Genomic DNA, 23,961 nt, shown 5'->3' with positions numbered 1-23,961 from the left:
ATATTTGCATAACAACAGCTTCTTTTCACGTAATTATAACAGAAATCTAACATGTTTGCCATGTTGTATAGTTTATTTAAGAAATTGCATAGAGTCATGTTCGTGTCATCAGCCCTTTAAACCTAATGGACACACAATATTTCAATATTTGGTACGAGATTTTATGATTTTCTTTTCCTCAGAGGAGATTTCTATACCAGTAGTTCTCAGTCGGATGACTGTGTGCTCTCGGGCAATGTCTCGATCCAGAGAGAGTGAATACGGGCTGAAGATTTGTGACCCCTCACCAAATCCAGGGACACATGTCGGCCGAAACGAATCTGAGATAATCGCAAAAGAAGCATTTTTTTTTAGAAATTTGTGATTTTTGTTTTTTTCCATCATGTGCAAGTTGAGATCTTGAAGAATGCAATCAGTATTTCAGATAATAGATTGTTTTGTTGGAAAAGCATACATTTTTTGTTGCAAATTGTCTCGTTTTTGTCAGGACTGTAGCCTGCTGGGGTGTGTGGGTAAATTACCATATGGGCCATTCACATGATGATTTAAGTCTTTTTTTTTTTTTTTTCACGAATCAGCTGTATGATTCGGGCTGAGCGCATGGCGACTTAACTGCATACAGGCATGTAATTTCACTATGGAATGAGCAAGCTAAACAGAGCGCAGAGGAACAAACACCGCGAAGCAAACAGACACTTGGTATTTACATCAGAGATGACCATTTCTAGCAAAAAAACCCCGCAACCTCGTTTTCCAGATTGAATGGAATACTTGAATGATCGGATGATACACGGACCGTTCTAGGACTACATTCCATCGGAGGCATTGGTGTGTGCAAGGTGCCGTTTCTCTTTCTGATGGGGTAAGTTTATTAATCTAAGGCTGTGTGGTTATTTTTGCATGTAACGGAGAGTGTTGTGGTTTGGTTAAGCCTAGGTCACAACCGGATGTACGATTTTTTGGCCATGTGATTTTTGGCGTTTCCCAAATCGCTGCGTTTTTTTTTTTCATGGAGAAAGACGCGCATTGGCCGTAAGTTTGTCTTGCAACCTGAAAAAAACGTAAGCGCCTGTAGAGTTTGTTTGACATGACAAAGAACCTCTGCGGCCGGTCTGCGGCTCGAAAATCAGCACATCACACACGCGCTTTCGTGCGTTTCATGCGCGCTCTCCGTGTGTTTCTTGCGTTTTTTGCATGTAGACCGGCCGTACGAGCGCGTACTGTACGGCCGGTTGTGACCGAGGCTTTACATGAAACTAGTGTTGTGTTAGTTGTGTCATCATCGTGCTATCTTTCTTTCTTACGGTGTGAGTAATTTTTCAACCACAAAACGTTAAAGTATACTTTAGGACTTATTTTTGTACTTCATAATTGTTTTGGGCATACTTTGCATGGAAGGAAAATTGACGTGGTGATCTTTGTTTACATGAAAGTAGTATCGTGCTAGCTAGTAGGGGGTAGGGCTTTCCTTAATGTCATGCAGATGAGCACCATTATGTGCCCGCCCTACACCCAGAGTAGCTGAGATGGAAAACTTTGAGGGCGATTTTCTCCCTTTTCTGTTTTAAGAAGTATACACTTTCAAAAGGCCACACATTCTTCAAATATTGTCAGATCTCCACATGGAAGGCATCATTGAAAAGCTTAGAAACTGTACTTTCTGAATCTGTCAATAACTCAAAATGCCCCCGGGGAGACATGTGTCCCTGGATTCTGTGATCTGCCACATTTTCTCTACAGCGCATGCGCCACCCGCTGGCGGGGCAGAGGATTGCAGTACCTCACAAAAGCAAGCTCTGTAACCTGATGTGGGTTACAATAGTGCTACATCTCTCAAACTGCTGCACATTTATACACACTATTATAATCACATCACTGACAAGAACTTGTTCTACTGTTATATCATTAAAGAACAATAATCACCCCAACAAATCAGAGTTTGTGTATCATGTCTGAGAAAGTGTGAGAGCATTTTGTGACAACTTTGAAGAAAAGTAGAATTTTTCCATGATCATGATCCCAATATCCTCAAGCATTGAAAATAATTATCATGCTTATTTTCAGTCTTTCATAAAAACAAACCAAATTCAGCACCAAAGAACATTTTTCATTCTGATGATTAAAACCTGTTGAGGACAGAAACCAGCAGGCTGTTTTGAATGGATCAGCATCACAATATGCAAATGTTGATGCAAAATTTCCCCCCTTCCAACTACATTATGGAGAAATATCAGCCTCGGTCACTGTGGGCTCTGGATAATTTAGCACTGCTTTTAGTTCAACGATGTTCCTTCCATTTTTGCTGCTGCTGGCAGCTTCATCCTGTGAGTTTCACTTCAATCATGAACTCACAGCAAATTATTGCAGTTATAACATACTGTACAGACATTTCTGACTGAAATTGTGACATCTCTTTTTTTTCAGATGTGGACTGTGCAGTAGAACTCACTCAGGTCACCTCAGTGATGTTAAAGCCAGGAGATTCTTTAACCCTCAGCTGTAAAGTATCTGGCTACTCTGTTACTGATAACAGACCTGCAGGGAAAACCCTGGAATGGATAAACCACATTTGGGGAGGTGGAAGTAGTTATCATAAAGATTCTCTCAAAAGCAAATTCAGTATTTCTAAAGATGGCTCCAGCAGCACGGTGACTCTGAGAGGACAGAATTTGCAGACTGAAGACACAGGTGTGTATTACTGCGCTCGTTATCCACAGTGAGACAAATCAACAACATCCCTGTACAAAAACACCTCATACTGTGTACAGTATAACAGAATGACCACAAGATACAAAACTTAAATATCCAAGTCTTACTAAAAAAATAAATAAACCCACAAATTACAACCCCGATTCCAAAAAAGTTGGGACAAAGTACAAATTATAAATAAAAATGGAATGCAATAATTAACAAATCTCAAAAACTGATATTGTATTCACAATAGAACATAGACAACATATCAAATGTCGAAAGTGAGACATTTTGAAATTTGATGCCAAATATTGGCTCATTTGAAATTTCATGACAGCAACACATCTCAGAAAAGTTGGGACAGGGGCAATAAGAGGCTGGAAAAGTTAAAGGTACAAAAAAGGAACAGCTGGAGGACCAAATTGCAACTCATTAGGTCAATTGGCAATAGGCCATTAACATGACTGGGTATAAAAAGAGCCTCTTGGAGTGGCAGCGGCTCTCAGAAGTAAAGATGGGAAGAGGGTCACCAATCCCCCTAATTCTGCGCTGACAAATAGTGGAGCAATGTCAGAAAGGAGTTCGACAGTGTAAAATTGCAAAGAGTTTGAACATATCATCATCTACAGTGCATAATATCATAAAAAGATTCAGAGAATCTGGAAGAATCTCTGTGCGTAAGGGTCAAGGCCGGAAAACCATACTGGGTGCCCATGATCTTTGGGCCCTTAGACGGCACTGCATCACATACAGGCATGCTTCTGTATTGGAAATCACAAAATGGGCTCAGGAATATTTCCAGAGAACATTATCTGTGAACACAATTCACTGTGCCATCCGCCCTTGCCAGCTAAAACTCTATAGTTCAAAGAAGAAGCCGTATCTAAACATGATCCAGAAGTGCAGACGTCTTCTCTGGGCCAAGGCTCATTTAAAATGGACTGTGGCAAAGTGGAAAACTGTTCTGTGGTCAGACGAATCAAAATTTGAAGTTCTTTATGGAAATCAGGGACGCCGTGTCATTCGGACTAAAGAGGAGAAGGACGACCCAAGTTGTTATCAGTGCTCAGTTCAGACGCCTGCATCTCTGATGGTATGGGGTTGCATTAGTGCATGTGGCATGGGCAGCTTACACATCTGGAAAGACACCATCAATGCTGAAAGGTATATCCAGGTTCTAGAGCAACATATGCTCCCATCCAGACGACGTCTCTTTCAGGGAAGACCTTGCATTTTCCAACATGACAGTGCCAAACCACATACTGCACCAATTACAGCATCATGGCTGCATAGAAGAAGGGTCCGGGTACTGAACTGGCCAGCCTGCAGTCCAGATCTTTCACCCATAGAAAACATTTGGCGCATCATAAAACGGAAGATACGACAAAAAAGACCTAAGACAGTTGAGCAACTAGAATCCTACATTAGACAAGAATGGGTTAACATTCCTATCCCTAAACTTAGGCAACTTGTCTCCTCAGTCCCCAGACATTTACAGACTGTTGTAAAGAGAAAAGGGGATGTCTCACAGTGGTAAACTTGGCCTTGTCCCAACTTTTTTGAGATGTGTTGTTGTCATGAAATTTAAAATCACCTATTTTTTCTCTTTAAATGATACATGTTCTCAGTTTAAACATTTGATATGTCATCTATGTTCTATTCTGAATAAAATATGGAATTTTGAAACTTCCACATCATTGCATTCCATTTTTATTTACAATTTGTACTTGGTCACAACATTTTTGGAATCGGGGTTGTACAACAGAGTTTCATGTGGGGTTTTTTTCACTTTGTTGTGTAGATTTGAAACTACAGTGCTACATCTCTAACACTGCTACACATTATATACATGATTATAATTACATCACGAACAAGGACTTGTTATACTGTAGTCTCATTAGGGAATGATAATCACCTCAACAAATCAGAGTTTGTGTATCATGTGTGAGAAAGTGTGAGAGCATTTTGTCATGACTTTGAAGAGAAGTTGAATTTTTCCATGATCATAATTCCAATATCCTCAAGCATTGATAATAATTTGTGCACCCTGTGCTTCCACTGCTACAAATGTATCCAGTCCACTGCATCTTTTTCCCTGAAGCATGTCGGATCCAGTTTGTACAATAGCTGCTATCATTCAAGCTATATCCAGACACTTTACATCCAATGGTCAAGGCCTGTCCAGGCTGGACAATCACATGACCTGATTGAGCAAAATCAATTACACCAAATGCAATTGCAATAAATAAATAAATAAATAAATAAATAAACAGTAATTTAATTTCTCAAAAATATCTCAACAACAAATACACAGAGTACAACAATGGATACTACAACAGATGTGTGGACTTCCAGGACACAGTGACTAGCAGCACCAGGGAATAAAGGAGCCACATGGCTGCAGATGAGGCTGTACTGGTCGGATCTGCTCTTTGATGGTCCAGCTTTATTGAAGGAAAGGTGGGGACTGAGTTTGCATAATGTAAGGAAGTGTAAAATGACAGTTTTTCTGTTGGTTGACAGGATGAAGGGGCTACAGGATATCATAACATTTACTGTCATGCTTAATGTGACAAGAAGACAAATGCTGAGGATCATGAGTAAAAATATACTTTTTTTTAACCTTCAACACTCCATGTTGCAATTCAAAGCCTGAGAATCAGAAAGTTATGGTGACTGGGAATCAGTACATCTAATGCATAATACAAAGAATATACAGTACATACAAAATAAACTACAATTAAATGTCACTGAACTTGAGTTGGTTTTTCAGACACCAATCGAGTCTGATTCAGTGATCATCAAACCTGATCAGTCTCAGAAACTGATTTTAGGAGCTGTTACATGGCTTAGATCAGACAGGTGCCTAGAAATGGAATAGGGCTGGAATGGGTTGCGACTATCGAACAGTGTAGAAATAACAAATATTACTCCAGTGCAGTTAATGGCCATTTCATCATCTCCAGAGACAAGTCAGATGCAGGTGTATCTGCACATGAACAGCACGAGGACAGAAGACACTGCAGTGTATTACGGCGCGAGAGAAGCACAGAGACACATGAGGTTTAAGAGCTGGACATCAACCCCTTCAGAGTATGGAAGCTTGTCTTATTTTCTGTCCTGGTTACTTCAGAAGATATAAGGAACATGATTTTTTTCTTTTCCCAAATCTTAAATATTCTGTCTGAGGAAAGAATAAAACACTTGTAAACATGCTGAAAATAATCATCAACAGGGTGGAGTTATGAAGTGTTGCTGAGTTACTCTTCCCTCTCTGAAGTTGATGATGTTTCTGGAACTGGAAGAGGTCACACTACACCGCCGGCCGCCAGCAGAGGGGGCGGCGGTGCACAGTGAGAGCAGCCAAGCAGGAGAACTCAGTTACCCAGAATTCTCCAGGCTGATTAACCTGAACTGCCTGCACCTGCCAGGAAGGTTACTTCAGGCCAACTTTGGATGCAGCCTTTCATCTCACCTTTGTAGAGGGGAGACCGGGACAGTATGTCAGGGCTTTACCTGAGCAAACTGGAAAAGAAAAGGAAGATTAAAATAAAGAATTAAAAAAGAAACAAAATAAAAAAAGTCAGAAAGAAAGTGTAGGAAAGATAGGACTAGATAGAGGTTTCAGGCATGGTATGAAGAAAATAAATAAATTAACACAAAGATATTAAACAACTGAAAAGATTTCCAAAGTGCACAAAAACACACCCGAACACTTCCTGAGACGACCATCTTCCTGACTGTATCTATAAACCCTACTTGTCTGTTTATTTATCAGTAAAGCAGGACTTTATCACTCTGTCATTGGATCCACAATGAACAGTGTTTTATTCCTCTGATATGACAGCATTTTGGGAATAATTGCTTTTTTTTATGAATTCCAGACAACATGATATACTTTTTTATTTGTGACAGTGACAAGTAATCTGATGAAATGTTCACAAAACAAGTTAGATCGATAGATAGATAGATAGATAGATAGATAGATAGATAGATAGATAGATAGATAGATAGATAGATAGATGAGCCTTTATTATCTCTACTTGAGAGAAATTTGTTTTGGGCAAACAAGAGAGTGTGATTTTACAGAACCATATAACATAAATATAGCATACTAAACTAATTAAAAACTAAACAAGTAACACTAAACAAGTAACATGCAAACATGGATACATCCTAGTTCATCTGCCTCCACACACCCCCAAACAGACAGCCCCTTGTATTACAGTCCATAGGTATTGCACACAGCCATTTCCCCGAGCTACTTAACACAAACATTGCTCAGAGAGATATCATTATAATAATAAATATTACACATAAAACAAAATGATTGCATAAAATTACACCACAACCTAAAAATAATACCCCCCCCAACTCGCACCACACTAAGACCTACTATTAAGTAGTTTAATTGACCAAGGAACCATTGAGGGTTTGAACCTATTTGTTTTACAGTTTGGGAGCCTATATCTCCTTCCTGAGGGTAACATTTCATATTTGCCATACAAAATATGTTCCTCATCCACTGAGATTTTTAATCCCTGTCTCCTTACTGCTTCATCAAATAAAGCTTGCAATGATGTAGGAGGGGGCATGCCCATAATTTTCCCAGCTCTCTTAATAAGGGTATGCAATTGAGCTTTCAGTTTAACAGACAGGTTCCCAAACCATATTATGATGCCGTATCTGATGATGGATTCAATGAAAGCCCTATAGAAGGCCATCATAATATCTTTCTCAACGCCAAACACTCTCAACCTCCTCAGAAAATGAAGACGCTGACTGATCCTTGAACATAAAAAGTCAACATGCTGGCACCATTTTAGTTGAGAGTCAAATAAAACACCTAAATATTTATATGTGGATACCTGCTCCACTGCCTCCCCATTTAGTGTCACCAAATTATGGTTACCTATGGATCTAGGGTCAAAGATGATTTCTTTTGTTTTGCTCACATTTAAAACCAAATTGTTTGACTCACACCACAGCACAACATTGTCTATTTCTGACTGAAAGACAGATGCATCAGAATCCTGTGTCAACAGACTAAGAATGACTGTGTCATCTGAAAACTTGATAATGTAATTATTTATATACTGACTTCTACATTCATTAGTGTATAAAGTGAATAACAGAGGAGAACTCATGCAGCCTTGTGGGACTCCAGTGTTGATTGTCAGTGTGTCAGAGAATGTAGAATTAATTTTGACTTGTTGTGTTCTGTCAGTGAGAAATGCATGGTACCATTTTATCATTACAGGGCTGACTTCCATTCGTTGTAACTTCTCTAAAAGAATTTGAGGCACAATTGTATTAAATGCAGAACTAAAATCCATAAAAAGTAATCTAGCATATGCCCTTGTGTTTTCTAGGTGTTTGAGTATGAGGTGAGATGTAGTGCATAAGGCATCATCAGTGCTTCTCCTATCCTTATAAGCGAACTGATAGGGGTCAAGGAGATGTTGGACCTGTGCTCTTAACTCACCCAGCATTATATGCTCAAATGATTTCATTACCACTGATGTTAACGCAACAGGTCTAAAATCATTATTCTCACGTGGACAAGATTTCTTAGGTACAGGAATTATTACCGCTTTCTTCCAACCTGAGGGTATACAATATGTGTCTACAGAGAGCTGGAACAATGGGCCCCAAGCTGGTGCAAGTTCATGAGCAAAATCATGAAGGATTAATGGAGAAACCCCATCTGGCCCACTTGCTTTCCTCGTATGCAAAGCCCTGAATGCCTTCACAACAGCAGAAGTGCCAATAACTATATTGTTAGCATTGACATTACATGATAGTCTAACTGCCCTGTTCCCATCATCCACAATATCAAACCTTTTATAAAATAAATTTAACTCATTGGCACGCTCCTTTTCATTACACACATTAAGAGTCATTGCCCTATTATTTAGGTTTGTCATGTCCTTTATACAGTCCCACATCTCTTTTATGTCCTTTGTTAGGAAAGTTTCTTTAATCTTTAGTCTATATTGTTCCCGTGCCTCCCTTAGTTTCCATTTCAGTTCTTTTTGGGCGCTCCTTAGTTCTAATGCGTCATTATTCAGAAAGGCGCGTTGTTTACGCTTAATACAGTCTTTAATGTCTGGGGTAACATAGTCTTTATTATTGGGGTAAACTTTTATGGTTTTCTTCGGCACCACCGTCTCGACGCAAAAATTGATGTAATCCGTAATCACGTCCACTTTATAGTCTAAGTTGTTCTCCTGGTGGAAGACATCCCAATCCGTCGCAAAGAAACAACCACTCAGTTCCTCTTTATATGAGTCCGCCCACACACTGACTGTTTTAGTGATTGGTTTGCCTTTTTTAATAGCTGGTTTAAACACGGGGATTAATTGAATGATATTATGATCAGAGTTTGAGAGCGGAGGCCTGATTTTAGCAGCATATGCATTCTCTATATTACCAAAACACTTGTCCAGTAATCTGTCCTTTCGAGTGTTGTTTTTAACATATTGCTGAAACCCAGGTAGTGCGCTGTTCGGGTTGCAATGGTTAAAGTCCCCCATAATGAAGATTGGTGCGTCGGGCTTGTTTTGTAATTGCTGGTGAACACAGTCTGCAATGCGAGAAGCAGCTTTCGCTGCATTACCACTCGGCAGTATGTATACAACACAGACAAAGATATTCCCATAATCCCTGGGTAAATAAAAAGGTCTTAAACTTAAACACAGTAGTTTGACATCGGGAGAGCAGACTTTATCCTTAACAGCATAATTTGTGCACCAGGAGTCCCTGATGTAGATACAGACACCACCACCCCTCCTTTTACCTGAGCTACCATCCCTGTCCAACCGGACGTTAGGGAACCCCTGTACCTGGGTCAGCTGATCTGGGAAATCCTCCTGGAACCAAGTCTCCGTGTATGCCATCAAGCACGCCTCCCGATATTCATGACAAATCCTGGCATTTAAGCGTAGCTCGTCCAATTTATTCCTTAGTGAATGCACGTTACTAAAGATGATTGAGGGCAAAGGTGGTCTGTCGCGTCTCCGCTGGAGTCGTTGCCGAATGCCTCCTCTTCTGCCCCGCTTACGCGGCCTCTGTCTTTCTCGCCGCCGAACCAGATAGCCAGGGACATTTTCTAAAATTCCAGCCGTCGGGGTAGCTCTTGGTCGCAGTGCTAAGAGCAATAGAGTGCTCCGAGATGATGCTAAAAATAGTAACCATGCGGTCGGCGCGGCCATCTTGGAAGTCACTCGCTCCAGAGCGCGCATAGAGTACACATCATAGAGTACACATCATAGAGTACACATTTAGCGATTCGTTTCCGCGTTAGAGGGCTTAGAAGCTTGGATTTTTTAAGAATTTAGACATCTGAAGTGATGGAGCACTACTGTGAAAGTTTGGATAAGCAGGCATGGGAGCGTTATGCTGAGAAGGTACATTTCATTGGGAATGTAGATCCATACACTGTTAGTGAGAAGGAATGGAAAGCTGACCCCAGCTTGTTGCCGCATAATTATCAATTATTTTAGTCAGTGAATAAAATGTAGTCCTAGTATGTAACTTGTACTAACAGCATGTGTACATTAAACATTACTAGGCCTAGATCTTAAATGCCATTTGATGCAACAATGCACTGCAGTAGACATAACCTACCTAATGTGACAAATATATCCATTAATCATTGCTGAAAGTACATAGAAAAGATAATAGTTTGTATCACATTTATTTTAGTAACTATGAAATTCAAGACAATTTAACCTACCTGTCACAAAGTGATCAGAACAAATCCAGATACAGTCAAGTTGTCCTAAATTTGATCGGTTAATGGCAGCCAGCCACTGTCGTCTCCTCCGCTCGCTTTTCTCCTGTGCTGCAATTCCCGGGTTTGTCACGACTTTAGGGAGTCTGTGGAAGCTTGTGCCACCCTTTTCCCCCCGGCTACTACAGCCAACAATGACACACGTATTCGGCATTTTGCTTCGCTGAGCAACAACAATGCACTGACACAGCGACGTTTGACTTCCAATATGGCCGCCGCCGGGTTCGCGCTGATCTCAAAGCACTCTATTCCCTTCTGTAGCATAGCACCTGTTCGCTTCCTCCAGGTGACCTGTTGATCCCGTCGGCATATTCCGCCCAAACAAGGGATGTAATAATCAGGATCACCAAAAGTCCGTACACAATCGTCCTCCACATACTGGCAGATGAACTTACAGACTTTTCACACTTGACAAACAGCACTCTTAAAACACGATAAAAAACTCAAAACAAACAAATAATCACACGAGCTCCCATGCCCGGGTCGCAACAGTGCTGCGCCACCGGAAGTCACCTTGCTTTACCTAGTGACCTAGTGAATGAGATGAGGTTAGCCACCTCTCACATTAGTCAGTTATTTCCTTTTATCACTTCCGTTAGAGCAGTATCAGCAGTTGGTCCCTCACCAGCCTCTCTCTTGTTTCTCTCATGAAGTTGCAGCTTGTTCTGTCACTGAGAAACTACAAACCCTTCCATTCTGAAGACTTTCTGAAAAGCTGAGTTACACTTTTACCTCTGACTGTTACAAAGTGCTGACACTGGAGACTCCTTCACTGAAGGCTAAATAAACATCTCATCAGAGAAAACCTGACCATGTCAATCACACACATTTTATATCCGTTGATATGGAGTGCCATACAGATATCAACCTTGCAGCCAGGACGACTGCCAGAGCTGCTGTTATAGAAAATTAATCAACACCTTCTGACCAATCAGAACTGAGAATTCAACAGCACTGTGGTATCAGAGACTTTAATCAACAACTCATTCAGTGTATCTGATGGCACAGAACACAACTGGAATGAAATGGAAAGCACAAGGTTTGAAAACAATTTTGGTATTTTTCTTGAATGAAGGACATGAGGGAAAAAAAAAACTCTGCTGTGAAACAGGACACAGAAACTGGTCAAAAAAACCAAGTGGCAAGAAAACAGACAAAATTTAGTGAGTATGTCACAATGTAACAAAGGGCAGGTTTTTGTTTTTCTTGCATTTTGGAAAATATCCCAACTTTTCTGGAAATGGGGATCGAGAGATCTGCAGCGACATGATAAATGCATGAAAATTCTGCTTTTCATTTTGCTTCAAGTCTTCTGAGAGGCGCTGTTTCTCTACTTCAACAACATATGCCCAACATGTTGAGGTTAAAATGACAGAGATTAAAAGGACTGAGAGAGAACTGATGTCCAACAATGTGGCTGAAAATAGTTTCATTTTGAAAAAAAATAGTTGTGAGAAAAGTACAATCTTGAGGTGTGCATCAGGAAGGGAATCAGCTCAAATAAAGTCAGAGGAGCATGTGGTCAGATATGAAGCTTGTGGGAGCCACAAAAGACTAGAAACATGAACATGGCAGTGTATTGGGAGCTCATGTGATGCTGCGTGACACGCTTTCTGCTTCATCCTTGGTCACGTCACTATGGTTTAAAAAACTAATGTGTTTATGTTGTTGTGAAAAGAACCAACAGAGTTTGTGAAAAAATATTACAAAACAAAAAAAAATGCAGAAGTGGGCAGGAGGGGAATTTACGCTTTTGTGAGGTACTGCAATCCTTTGCCCTGCCAGCGGGTGGCGCATGCACTGGAAAGAAAATCTTCAGCCCGTTTTCACTCTCTTTGGGGAAAAGACAGACAATAATGGACAGGTGATTGAGGAGATAATAAATGATAGGAATTTAGTTTGTGTGAATGATGGTAGAGGGACTAGGATAGATATAAGAACTGGTAAAGAATCAGTACTAGACCTCATGTTTTTGTCCAGTAAATTGGAACCAAAGTGTGAGTGGGAAGTGTATGGAGAAAGCACTATTGGAAGTGACCATTATCCAATTACATGTAAACTGGATGTTGATGTAAGGTTGAGCACAGAAGATAGTCATGGAAAGTGGATTTTCAAAAAGGCAGACTGGGAGAGATTTATGGAAATAAGTGATTTGTATCTCAATTCAGTCCAATAAACAGATGATGTTGATGAAATTGAGTTGCAACAGAGTATTAATATGGCTGCAGTGACTACAATACCAAAAAGTTCAGGAAAACTAGTAAGAAAAACGGTCCCATGGTGGAATGTTAAATGTGAAGAGGTTATTAGAGAAAGGAATCTAGCCTTTAGAAGGTTAAAAAGAACTCATAACTTTCAACATATGATTGATTATAAGCAAGCACAGGCAGTAGTGAGAAGGACAATAAGACAAAGGAAAAGATCATACTGGAGGGATTATTGTAGTTCAATTGGAAACACTACTAATATACAGTAAATGATGTATGGGGAATGATTAAAAAGATGGAAGGTAATAGAAGAGAGTGGAATTACCCAATCCTTTCAGATGGAAATCAGTTGGCTATATCAAACCTCGAGAAAGCAGAAATGATGGTAAACACACTGAGTAAGGTGCATAGTTCTGATAATCTATCAGAAGAAGAAAGAAGAGGTAGGGAAGAAACAAGGAGCATATATGCAGAGGTTATTCAAAAGAAGGGAAAATTAGAAGATAAATATAATGTTCCATTCACACTGAGAGAATTAAGAAATGCATTGGATAGGTGTAAGAATTCAGCCCCTGGTAAATATGAAATTTGTTATCACATGTTAAGACATTTAAGTGATAAGGGAATTCAGAAGGTTTTAAATGTATTTAATAAAGTTTGGGAGAAAAGAAAGATTCCTACAGGGTGGAAGGAGGCAGTCATTGTTCCAATAAGAAAACCGGGAAAAGATGCTAGTAACCCAGCAAATTATAGGCCAATAGCTTTAACTTCTCATTTAGGTAAATTAATGGAAAGGTTGGTTAATGGAAGGTTAATGCACTTTATTGAAGAAAGGGGGTTGATGGCTAGCTATCAGAGTGGTTTTAGAAAGGGGAGAAGTACTATTGATTCAATCATATGTCTTGAGGATGAAATAAGAAAAGCACAAGTAAAGAAAGAGACTGTTGTGGTAGTATTTTTAGACGTGGAAAAAGCATATGATATGCTATGGGTAGAGGGTATTTTAATCAAAATGCATATGCTAGGGATTGGGGGAAATTTGTTAAACTGGGTAATGGACTTTTTAAGTAATAGAAGTATTCAGTTGAAAATAGGGAAAGAAATACTAAGAAGGTGTGTGGTTGAAAATGGGATTCCACAAGGCAGTGCTATTAGTCCATTACTTTTCAAAATAATGATTAATGATATTTTTTCGAATGTTCAGCCAGGGATTGGAAAGTCACTTGTGGCAGCGGGGGCGTGGTCAAGTGCCGGTCTGTGACAGGAGGGCAGAGTCAGGGAAGGTAAGTGGCAGAATCACTACACCTGACTGCAATTAACCTGTTTGTGTGTGTCTTCCCAGTGACCGCGCCCTATTTAGGGAGGGAGAGCAGAGAGCAGAGGATCGCTCCCGAACCAGACACCTGATGTGTGTGCACGTGTGTCTGGCTGTGTGTGTATGTTTATGAGAGACCACTGAAAAGTGTAGCAATAAAACTATTGTTGAACCTGATCTCTGTCCTGCCGTCCTCTGTGCTCCACCCCTTCATAAGAACTGTTACAGTGGTGCTGAAACCCGGGACCTGCAGCACAGGAGCCTAACAGCCCCATGGAGTCCTCCCCATTCGCTGAACTGGTCCACGCCCTCGCCATGGCCCAGCAAAGCCAGTACCAGGCGCTACTCACCCTCCGAAAGGAGCAAGAACAGCGGTTCGAGGCCCTGGTGTTGGCCCAACAGGAAGATCGAGAGGCGTTCCGGCACCTCCTTGCATCAGCGGGGTCCACCAGCACTCCTACCGCGGGCCCGTCTCCCCTCACCGTCACCAAGATGGGCCCGCAGGATGACCCCGAGGCGTTCATCATGCTCTTCGAGCAAGTTGCCGAAGCCTCGGGGTGGCCAATGGAGCAGCGCATGGCGCGCCTCCTCCCCCTGCTAACGGGAGAGGCACAGCTGGCCGCGCTACAGCTCCCCGCCGACCGCCGGCTGGCCTACGCGGACCTCCGCCAGGACGTCCTCCAGCGCGTGGGGCGCACCCCAGAACAGCAGCGCCAGCGCTTCTGCGCGTTGTGCTTGGAGGAAGTCGGCCGGCCATTTGCGTTTGGCCAGCAGCTCCGGGACGCCTGCTGGCGGTGGTTGAGGGCCGACAACCATGCCGCCGAGGGAATCATCGACCAGGTGGTGCTGGAACAGTTCGTCGCTCGCTTGCCAGCAGGAACTGCGGAGTGGGTCCAGTGCCACCGCCCGGCGTTGCTGGATCAGGCAGTCGAGCTGGCGGAGGACCATTTGGCAGCTGTCCTGGCAGCAGGACAGCAGATGGCATCTTCTCTTCTCTTCTCTCCTCTTCTCTCTCTCTCCCTCATCCTGTGTCCCGTCCTCGCCCCATTCCCCCACCGCGGAGGCGGGGGCCGGCACCACCCCAGCCAGCCCGCCGCACCCGCGGTGCCCTCCCATTTCTCCCTTCTGTGTCTGTCTCTCCCCCACCTCAGGTGAGTGAGCCCCAGATCACCGGTGCAGGGGGAAAGCCCGGGCCGGTTTGCTGGCGCTGCGGGGAGCGGGCCACTTTCAATAGCAGCGCACAGCAATGGAGGTGGGTGTGGTGGTTCGGATCCCCGACGCGCCAGAGGCCGCCCTCGATCGGGCCGGAGCGTATCGCATACCAGTGAGTATCCAAGGGGATACATATCAGGCGTTGGTGGATTCTGGCTGTAATCAGACCTCAATTCACCAAAGCCTGGTGCAGAACGAGGCATTGGAGGGAGCACAGGGGGTGAAGGTGTTGTGTGTGCACGGGGATGTTCACCGCTACCTTTTGGTGTCAGTCCACATTTTTTTCAGAGCGGAAAAATTTATAGTGAAGGCAGCGGTTAATCCTCGCCTTACCCACTCTTTAATTTTGGGGACTGATTGGACGGGATTTCGGGGTTTGATGATGCGCTTAGTAGAGAGTGGGTCCTGCCATTTAGCAGGGGGAGGTCCCGGTGTCACTTTGGCGAGAGCAGCTGTCACAGAGCTGTCTACGTCATCTCCGTGTCAGAGCAAGGAGCCCCCGGCTCCTCCTCTCTCTCTCGGGGAATCTCTCGCGGATTTCCCGTTAGAACAATCGCGAGACTAGATGCTGCGACATGCGTTTGACCAAGTGAGAGTAATCAATGGTCAAACGCTCCCGCCGAACGCCACTCCGTCCTTCCCCTATTTCTCTATTATGAAGGATAGGTTATACCGAGTGACGCAGGACACTCAGACGAAAGAGCCAATCACACAGCTTTTAATTCCAAAGAGCCGCCGGGAATTGGTATTCCTGGCAGCTCACTTTAAGCCCATGGCTGGACACCTAGGGCAGGACAAGACACTAGCCCGAATAATGGCCCGATTCTATTGGCCGGGGATTCGCGGCGATGTTCGTAGGTGGTGTACGGCATGCCGCAAATGCCAGTTAGTAAATCCAGCGGCCATTCCAAAAGCGCCTCTGCGCCCTCTTCCATTGATCGAGACCCCGTTTGAGAGAATTGGGATGGATCTCGTCGGGCCATTAGATTGGTCAGCATGAGGATACCGCTTTATATTAGTTCTGGTGGACTATGCAACGCGATACCCGGAAGCAGTGCCTCTGCGCAATATCTCAGCATGCAGTATTGCAGAGGCACTCTTCCACGTTATTTCCTGAGTCGGAATCCCGAAAGAGATTCTGACTGATCAAGGCACTACATTTATGTCACGGACACTGCGCGAACTGTATGGGTTATTAGGGATTAAGCCGATCCGCAGCAGTGTGTATCACCCACAAATGGACGGTTTAGTGGAACGGTTCAATCGCACCCTCAAAAATGTCATTAAAAAATTCGTAAGTGAGGATGCACAAAATTGGGATAAGTGGCTCGAGCCCTTGTTGTTCTCAGTGCGAGAGGTTCCCCAAGCCTCCATGGGGTTCTCCCTGTTCGAATTATTATATGGGCGTAAGCCGCGCGGCATCCTAGACGTGCTGTGGGAAAATTGGGAGGAGGGACCTTCACAAAGCAAGAACGAAATTCAATACATTATGGACCTGCGCGCAAAACTCCACACGCTCACCCACCTAACCCAGGATAATTTGCGGCAGGCCCAGGAACGGCAAGCCCGCCTGTACAACAAGGGAACGTGCCTTAGGGAGTTCACCCAGGGAGATAAAGTACTCGTACTGTTGCCCACTTCGAGCTCCAAATTGATCGCCAAGTGGCAAGGTCCCTTTGAGGTCACACGGCGAGTCGGGGACGTCGACTACGAGGTGAGGTGAACGGACAGGGGTGGGGCGCTACAAATTTACCACCTCAACCTACTCAAATTCTGGAAGGAGGAGGTCCCCGTGGCGTTGGTGTCGGTGGTTCCGGAGAAGGCGGAGCTGGGGCCGGAGGTTCAAAAAGGGGCATTGACATCACGTACCCCTCCGGTCCCCTGTGGAGACCACCTCTCCCCGACCCAGCTCACGGAGGTTGCCCAGTTGCAGACTGAGTTTTCAGATGTGTTCTCGCCCCTGCCCGGTCACACTAACCTCATAGAGCACCACATAAAGACGCCCCCGGGGGTAGTATTGCGTAGCCGCCCTTACAGACTACCTGAACACAAAAAAAGGTGGTTCGGGAAGAACTTGAGACCATGCTCGAAATGGGCATCATCGAGGAGTCCCACAGTGACTGGAGCAGCCCGGTGGTCTTGGTACCCAAGGCCGACGGGTCGGTCCGGTTCTGTGTGGACCACAGAAAAGTCAACACGGTGTCTAAATTCGATGTGTACCCAATGCCTCGTATTGATGAGTTGCTCAATCGACTTGGCACTGCTCGCTTTTATTCGACGCTGGATTTGACGAAGGGATATTGGCAGATCCCCTTGACTCCACTTTCCTGAGAAAAAACGGCCTTTTCCACACCATTTGGTTTACACCAATTCATCACCCTTCCATTTGGGCTGTTTGGGGCACCCACTACGTTTCAGCGGCTGATGGACAGAGTCCTCCGCCCTCACGCCACTTATGCGGCCGCTTATCTAGATGATATAATCATCTATAGTAATGACTGGCAGCGGCACCTCGAACATCTGAGGGCCATCCTTAGGTTGCTGAGGCGAGCGGGGCTCACAGCCAACCCAAAGAAGTGTGCGATTGGGCGGGTGGAAGTACGGTATCTGGGCTTCCACTTGGGCAACGGGCAGGTGTGTCCCCAAATTAATAAGACGGCAGCAATTGCGGCCTGCCCGAGGCCCAAGACCAAAAAGGGGGTGAGACAGTTCCTGGGGCTGGCTGGCTATTACCATAGGTTTATACCTAATTATTCGGACGTCACCAGCCCACTGACTGATCTCACTAAAAAGGGGGCACCAGATCCGGTCCAGTGGACGGAGCAATGCCAGCGGGCTTTTTCGGAGGTAAAGGCTGCACTGTGTGGGGGGCCACTTTTACACTCCCCTGACTTTTCTCTCCCCTTTATGTTGCAGACCGATGTGTTGGACAGAGGGCTGGGGGCAGTTTTGTCCCAGGAGGTGGAGGGGGAGGACCGCCCCATCCTGTACATCAGCAGGAAGCTGTCAGTGCGTGAGGGGCGCTACAGCACGATAAAGAGTGTCTGGCGATCAAGTGGGCGGTCCTCGCCCTCCGTTACTACCTGCTGGGGTGCCCTTTCACCCTCTGTTCGGACCACGCGCCCCTCCAGTGGCTCCACCACATGAAAGATGCCAACACGTGGATCACCCGTTGGTATCTGGCACTCCAACCCTTCAATTTTAAGGTGGTCCACAGGCCGGGGGCGCAGATGGTCGTGGCAGACTTCCTCTTCCATCAAGGGGGGGAGAGTCGGCTGCAGGCCGGACGGCTGCCTGGCCTGAGTCGGGCGGTGGAGGTATGTGGCAGCGGGGGCATGGTCAAGCGCCGGTCTGTGACAGGAGGGCGGTGTCAGGGAAGGTAAGTGGCAGAATCACTACACCTGACTGCAATTAACCTGTTTGTGTGTGTCTTCCCAGTGACCGCGCCCTATTTAGGGAGGGAGAGCAGAGAGCAGAGGATTGCTCCCGAACCAGACACCTGATGTGTGTGCGTGTGTGTCTGGCTGTGTGTGTATGTTTATGAGAGACCACTGAAAAGTGTAGCAATAAAACTATTGTTGAACCTGATCTCTGTCCTGCTGTCCTCTGTGCTCCACCCCTTCATAAGAACTGTTACATCACTATTTGCAGACGATGGTAGCATATGGAAAAGGGGGAAGAATGTGAAGTACACCCTGAAGAAGGTGCAGGAAGCTCTAACCCTGGTGGAGGATTGGGGAAGGAAATGGGGTTTTAGACTATCTATTGAAAAGACTAAGGTGATGTTCTTCACTAGGAAGAAAATAGATTAAAGTTAAAACTGGAACTGTATGGTAGGACTTTGGAAAGGGTTAAAAGTTTTAAATTTCTTCGTGTATTTTTTGACACAATACTTACATGGAGAGATCATGTATCGAAAGTATTAGACAAATGTAAAAGGGTTATGAATTTAATGAGATGCCTTGCTGGCACAGAATGGGGAGCAGATGTAGCTTCTTTGAAGCAAATTTATATATATCTTATGAGAGCAAGAATTGAATATGGATGTTTGGTTTATGGATCTGCAGCCAAATCAGTTTTAGCTGGGTTAGATATAGTCCAAGCTAAGGCACTGAGAATATGTACAGGAGCTGTGCGATCTTCCCCAGTATGTTCCTTATAGGTAGAAACAGGAGAAATGCCACTCTGTTTGCGGAGAAAGCAGCTTCAGGCTAACTACTGGATTAATCTGATGGGTCAAAGGTGTGATCACCCAGTTAAAAGTATAATTCAGGCAAGCTGGGAGAGAGAGGTGGCGAGACGTCCAAGTTTTGGATGGGTAGGAGAGACAGTGGCACAGGAAATGGCTATTCTTGACAAGAACTTTTGTCCAGGAGTAATGTGGCCATCAGTTCCTCTATGGCAATTGGAGTCCCCAAAGACTGATTTAAAATTGCTTGAGATTAAGTCAGATAATCCAGAGGCAGATTTGGTGTATGAATTTCAATGTCATGTAAGAGAAAGGGATCAGAAATACATATTAATTTTTACTGACGGTTCAAAGGATCAAGAAACGGGTGCTACAGGAGCAGCTTTTGTTGTTCAGAGGTGGAATATCCAAGCTGTTAAGAGAACCTCAAGCTTTCTAAGTGTATTTACAGTGGAATTATGCAATCCTGATGGCAGTACAATGGGCTGAACAGATTCAAAACCATAAAGTATTGATATGTAGTGACTCTGTGTCAGCAATCAAAAGTATTGGGAAAGGGTCATCAAAGAGCCGACAAGACCTTATATATGATATTCTTCTGGCAATTAGAGATGTGAGAAGGGTAGAAATATCATTTGTATGTGTCCCAGCACATGTAGGTATAGCATCAAATGAAAAGGTTGATAAGTTGGCTAAGGAAGCTGCTCAAAAGGTACCCATAGATGTCAACATAAATCTGTCCAAGGCGGAGGGTAAAAGTATAGTGTGGCAGGAAACAATTTTAAAATGGCAATAGCTTGGGGAGCAAGAAAACAAAGGGAGGCATCTATTCTCAATTGTCAGTAGGGTAACTGATTCAGTTAATGTCTGTAAAAGAGGGGGGACTAGACGTAAGGAAGAGGTAATTATTTCTAGATTGAGGATAGGTCACACATTTCTGAACAGCACTTTATTTACTTTGGGAAAGCATCAAAATGGCCTGTGTTCTTGCCAAGAGCGCAAGACAGTACATCATGTTTTGATTTCTTGTAGAAAGTGTGACCACCAAAGGCAAGATTTAATTAGACAGTTGCAGGAGATTGGCTTGGAAGAAGTATCTCTGAAAGGTATTTTAGCATTAGGGTCAAGCAGGAGGGGAAGACGATGTTTTTTCAAGTTCTTAACGGACACTGGTATATATAGCAGGATATAGTGCACGAAGGTGGTAGTAGATGGCAGCAATGCAACTTTTTCGATGCCGGCTGCCGTAAAACCTCGAAGAAGAAGAAGAAGACACTCTCTTTGGATCGAGACATTGCCCGAGAGCATATAGTCATCCTACTGAGAACTACTGGTATGGAAATATCCTCCGAGGGATAGAAAATCATAATATCTCGTACCAAATATTGAAATATTGTGTGTCCATTAGGTTGAAAGCTGTGTGAGAGAGAGTTGAGCCACATGAATCTGCGAGCTCCTCAAGGTACCTCCGGTAAGGATGCTAATGTGAGTGTTATGCTAACTGTCTAGCTCCATTTTGTCATGGAACGCCGTTCTTTTAAAACCAATCGGAGTTGTGACCCTGATACTTGCTGTTTGATACCATGTAGAGACAGATACAGGTTGTTTTATGTTGTTGAAGATGCTTATAAAAGATCGCTAATCGCACTAGCAGTGTACTAATCGAGTTGGCGGCATGCTAATCGCTAAGCATTTGAATGTGAACTTGTTTTAGCTCTGCTGCTAGCCCAGCTAAGCTAGTTATCGCTGTAGCAGATCATCAATAGTTTCACACCATTGAAGGTGCCTATACCTAGTTGTTTGAGTTTAAAGTTATTTCATTGAAGGAGCACTTGCCCTTTTATTCATCAGATATCATTGATTTATGTCATTTAATGGTTAAAATGTGTTCGATATGAATACAAAAGAGCTATGCAGTTCATCTTAAGTCTAAAAAAAGGTGAATATATTAAAGGATATATGGTTGATTAAAAATGTTATATTTAAAGTGCAGTTAAAAAGCATAAATAGATTTAAAGGGTTAAAAAAACAAATCTGGTTTCAGAACTGTCATGATTTTATTTCTATGCTGTGAGATGGAAGTACATGATTGATTTTTCAGTGGAACTGACCTATCTTATGTGATGTGTACCTATTCGTTTACATAATGATTATAGTATTTATATCCTTTACAATTGGTTATACTTGATTTGACATTTGAATGGAGATAAATTGATCGGATATAAACTGAAATGACAATAGTAAATAATGCATTCTGTACTGTATGCATAGATTGTTTTTTTTTTTTTTTGATGAGAGAAAGAGAGAGGGAGATCATTTGAACCTGACCCTGGCGGTCAGTGGCAAGCCAACCGCAGAAGTTGACAGTGAACGGGCCAAGAGCCTGCTGTGGCCAGCCGTGGCGTCTTTGGAACCATCATTATCACTCTCCTTCATTTGAGATACAGAAAAGATCACACGTAAACCTACCCGGGTAGTAGAAGAACATACATATTTCAAGAAACACGCACACCAAGAACTAGAGACAATGAACCAACTTTGTTTCCTTTAACTCCAAGAAGAATCTCACAAAAGGACATTTTATTTTGAAATTATTTATTTTTGGGTCCTTTAATGTGTGCCTGTGCACTCAGGAAGCCGGCTTAGATAGGTAGGGAATGTGAATAACTGTCTATAATTTTGTATAATACATTTTTCAAACTTACGTGCTCTGCGTTCTGTTCTCTGCTGACCTCTAATTATTTTAGGCTGTGTAGTCGTACCTAGAGTTTTCTGATGTTAGCCCAGCTTTAATTCATAGCTAATTAAATCAGTTATCAGTACACTTACCTGAAGACACAGGTTACACTTGACATCGAATATATTTAAGCTGAGTAATAAATTATATCATGAGGTCTCACTGATGGCAGGATAAGAATGATGTGTGGAAGACAAATACACACACTTAAAGACAGACAGACAGTTGCAATTATCATTTCTAATTTTCTCAGTGTTTCAAGTCTATAATCCTCTACTGGGTTCATGCCATGCTTCCTCCAAATGCCAAACATGATAAACAAAGTTTCACAAACAAACACTAAATTTATGGCTCTGATGTTTGTCCTTTTGTGTGATTTGTACTTTGGTAGGACAATGTGTCAGAATAATTTCTCACATCAAGAAATGAATGAATGCTGAGAGAAAATGGAATGCAGTCATTTGAAATTTCTATATAAAAAGTGAATCTTATCGTGGATTTCTTTGATTTTTTTCAATTCCCCCCATTGTTGATTATTTTTCTATAACTGCACACTCTATAACTGTTGTGTTTTATTCATTCCTGAATGTGGTGATATTCTCATATGATTGCTTCATATAAATTCACCTGAAAACAGGTAATAGTCCATAAGCTCACCCCTGAACAACTGTTTTCATCTTTTTAATTGTTCAAATATTTGGTCCAAATTATTATAGATTTAAACTGACAGATTAGAGATGGGAGGTTTTCTCATCTTGAAGAAACCATCAAATTTCCCTGAAGATAAGGAGTGTCTGCATGCAAATGTCCTTCCCTGTTATATATTTAAACAGTGAAGACCAAGAGCTTTTACTTCTTCTGCTTCAACACACACACCATGATCTCTACATCCCTCCTGCTGCTGCTGCTGGCAGCCGTACACTGTAAGTGGTTTTTTTTTGCATTTGACACTGAATACAGATTTATTTTTACTGACAGCTTTTTTTCTTTCCATCATTAAAATAATTTTTCTTTCCCAGGTGTTCACTGTGCTGAGCTGATCCAGACCGGATCCACAGTATTAACCCCTGGTCAGTCACTGACTCTGACCTGTAAAGTGTCTGGATATTCAGTAACTGATAGCAGCTACTGTACAGACTGGATCCGACAACCTGCAGGAAAAACTCTGGAGTGGATCGGATCGAAATGTGGGAGTGGTAACACTTACTACAGTGAGAAACTGAAAAGCAGGTTTCAGGTTTCCAGAGACACGTCCAGCAGCACAGTAACATTAACAGGGCAGAACATGCAGACTGAAGACACAGTTGTGTATTACTGCGCTCGAAGACCACAGTGAGACAAATCAACAACATCCCTGTACAAAAACACCTCAGACAGTGTACAGTACAACAGAATGTCCACAAGACACAAAACTTATCCATCCTGTTTCACTGATCCTTTAATATTTCATTGAAAATTATAGGGGCGGCACGGTGGTGTAGTGGTTAGCACTGTCGCCTCACAGCAAGAAGGTCTGGGTTCGAGCCCTGTGGCCGGCGAGGGCCTTTCTGTGCGGAGTTTGCATGTTCTCCCCGTGTCCGCATGGGTTTCCTCCGGGTGCTCCGGTTTCCCCCACAGTCCAAAGACATGCAGGTTAGGTTAACTGGTGACTCTCTAAATTGACCATAGGTGTGAATGTGAGTGTGAATGGTTGTCTGTGTCTATGTGTCAGCTCTGTGATGACCTGGTGACTTGTCCAGGGTGTACCCTGCCTTTTGCCCGTAGTCAGCTGGGATAGGCTCCAGCTTGCCTGCGACCCTGTAGAACAGGATAAAG

At 43.2% G+C, this 23,961-nt stretch overlaps 1 gene segment (V, D, J or C); it reads left to right on the top strand.

Annotated features, from left to right (window-relative positions):
* Positions 1-2,284: 2,284 nt before the first annotated feature.
* On the top strand, positions 2,285-23,470 carry LOC132868343 (Ig heavy chain V region 914-like; the record flags this gene model as incomplete). The annotated part of the segment is given in 2 exon segments: positions 2,285-2,324; positions 23,166-23,470. Coding segments are annotated over 2 exon segments (345 nt in total), but the record flags the coding sequence as incomplete, so codon positions are not given.
* Between the last annotated feature and the right edge of the window lie 491 nt (positions 23,471-23,961).

This window comes from Neoarius graeffei, chromosome 20 (genome assembly GCF_027579695.1).
Source record: "Neoarius graeffei isolate fNeoGra1 chromosome 20, fNeoGra1.pri, whole genome shotgun sequence".
Classification (NCBI taxonomy): domain Eukaryota; kingdom Metazoa; phylum Chordata; class Actinopteri; order Siluriformes; family Ariidae; genus Neoarius; species Neoarius graeffei.
The sequence above is the reverse complement of the archived record's forward strand: the minus strand, read 5'-3'. Positions and strand labels throughout refer to the sequence as shown.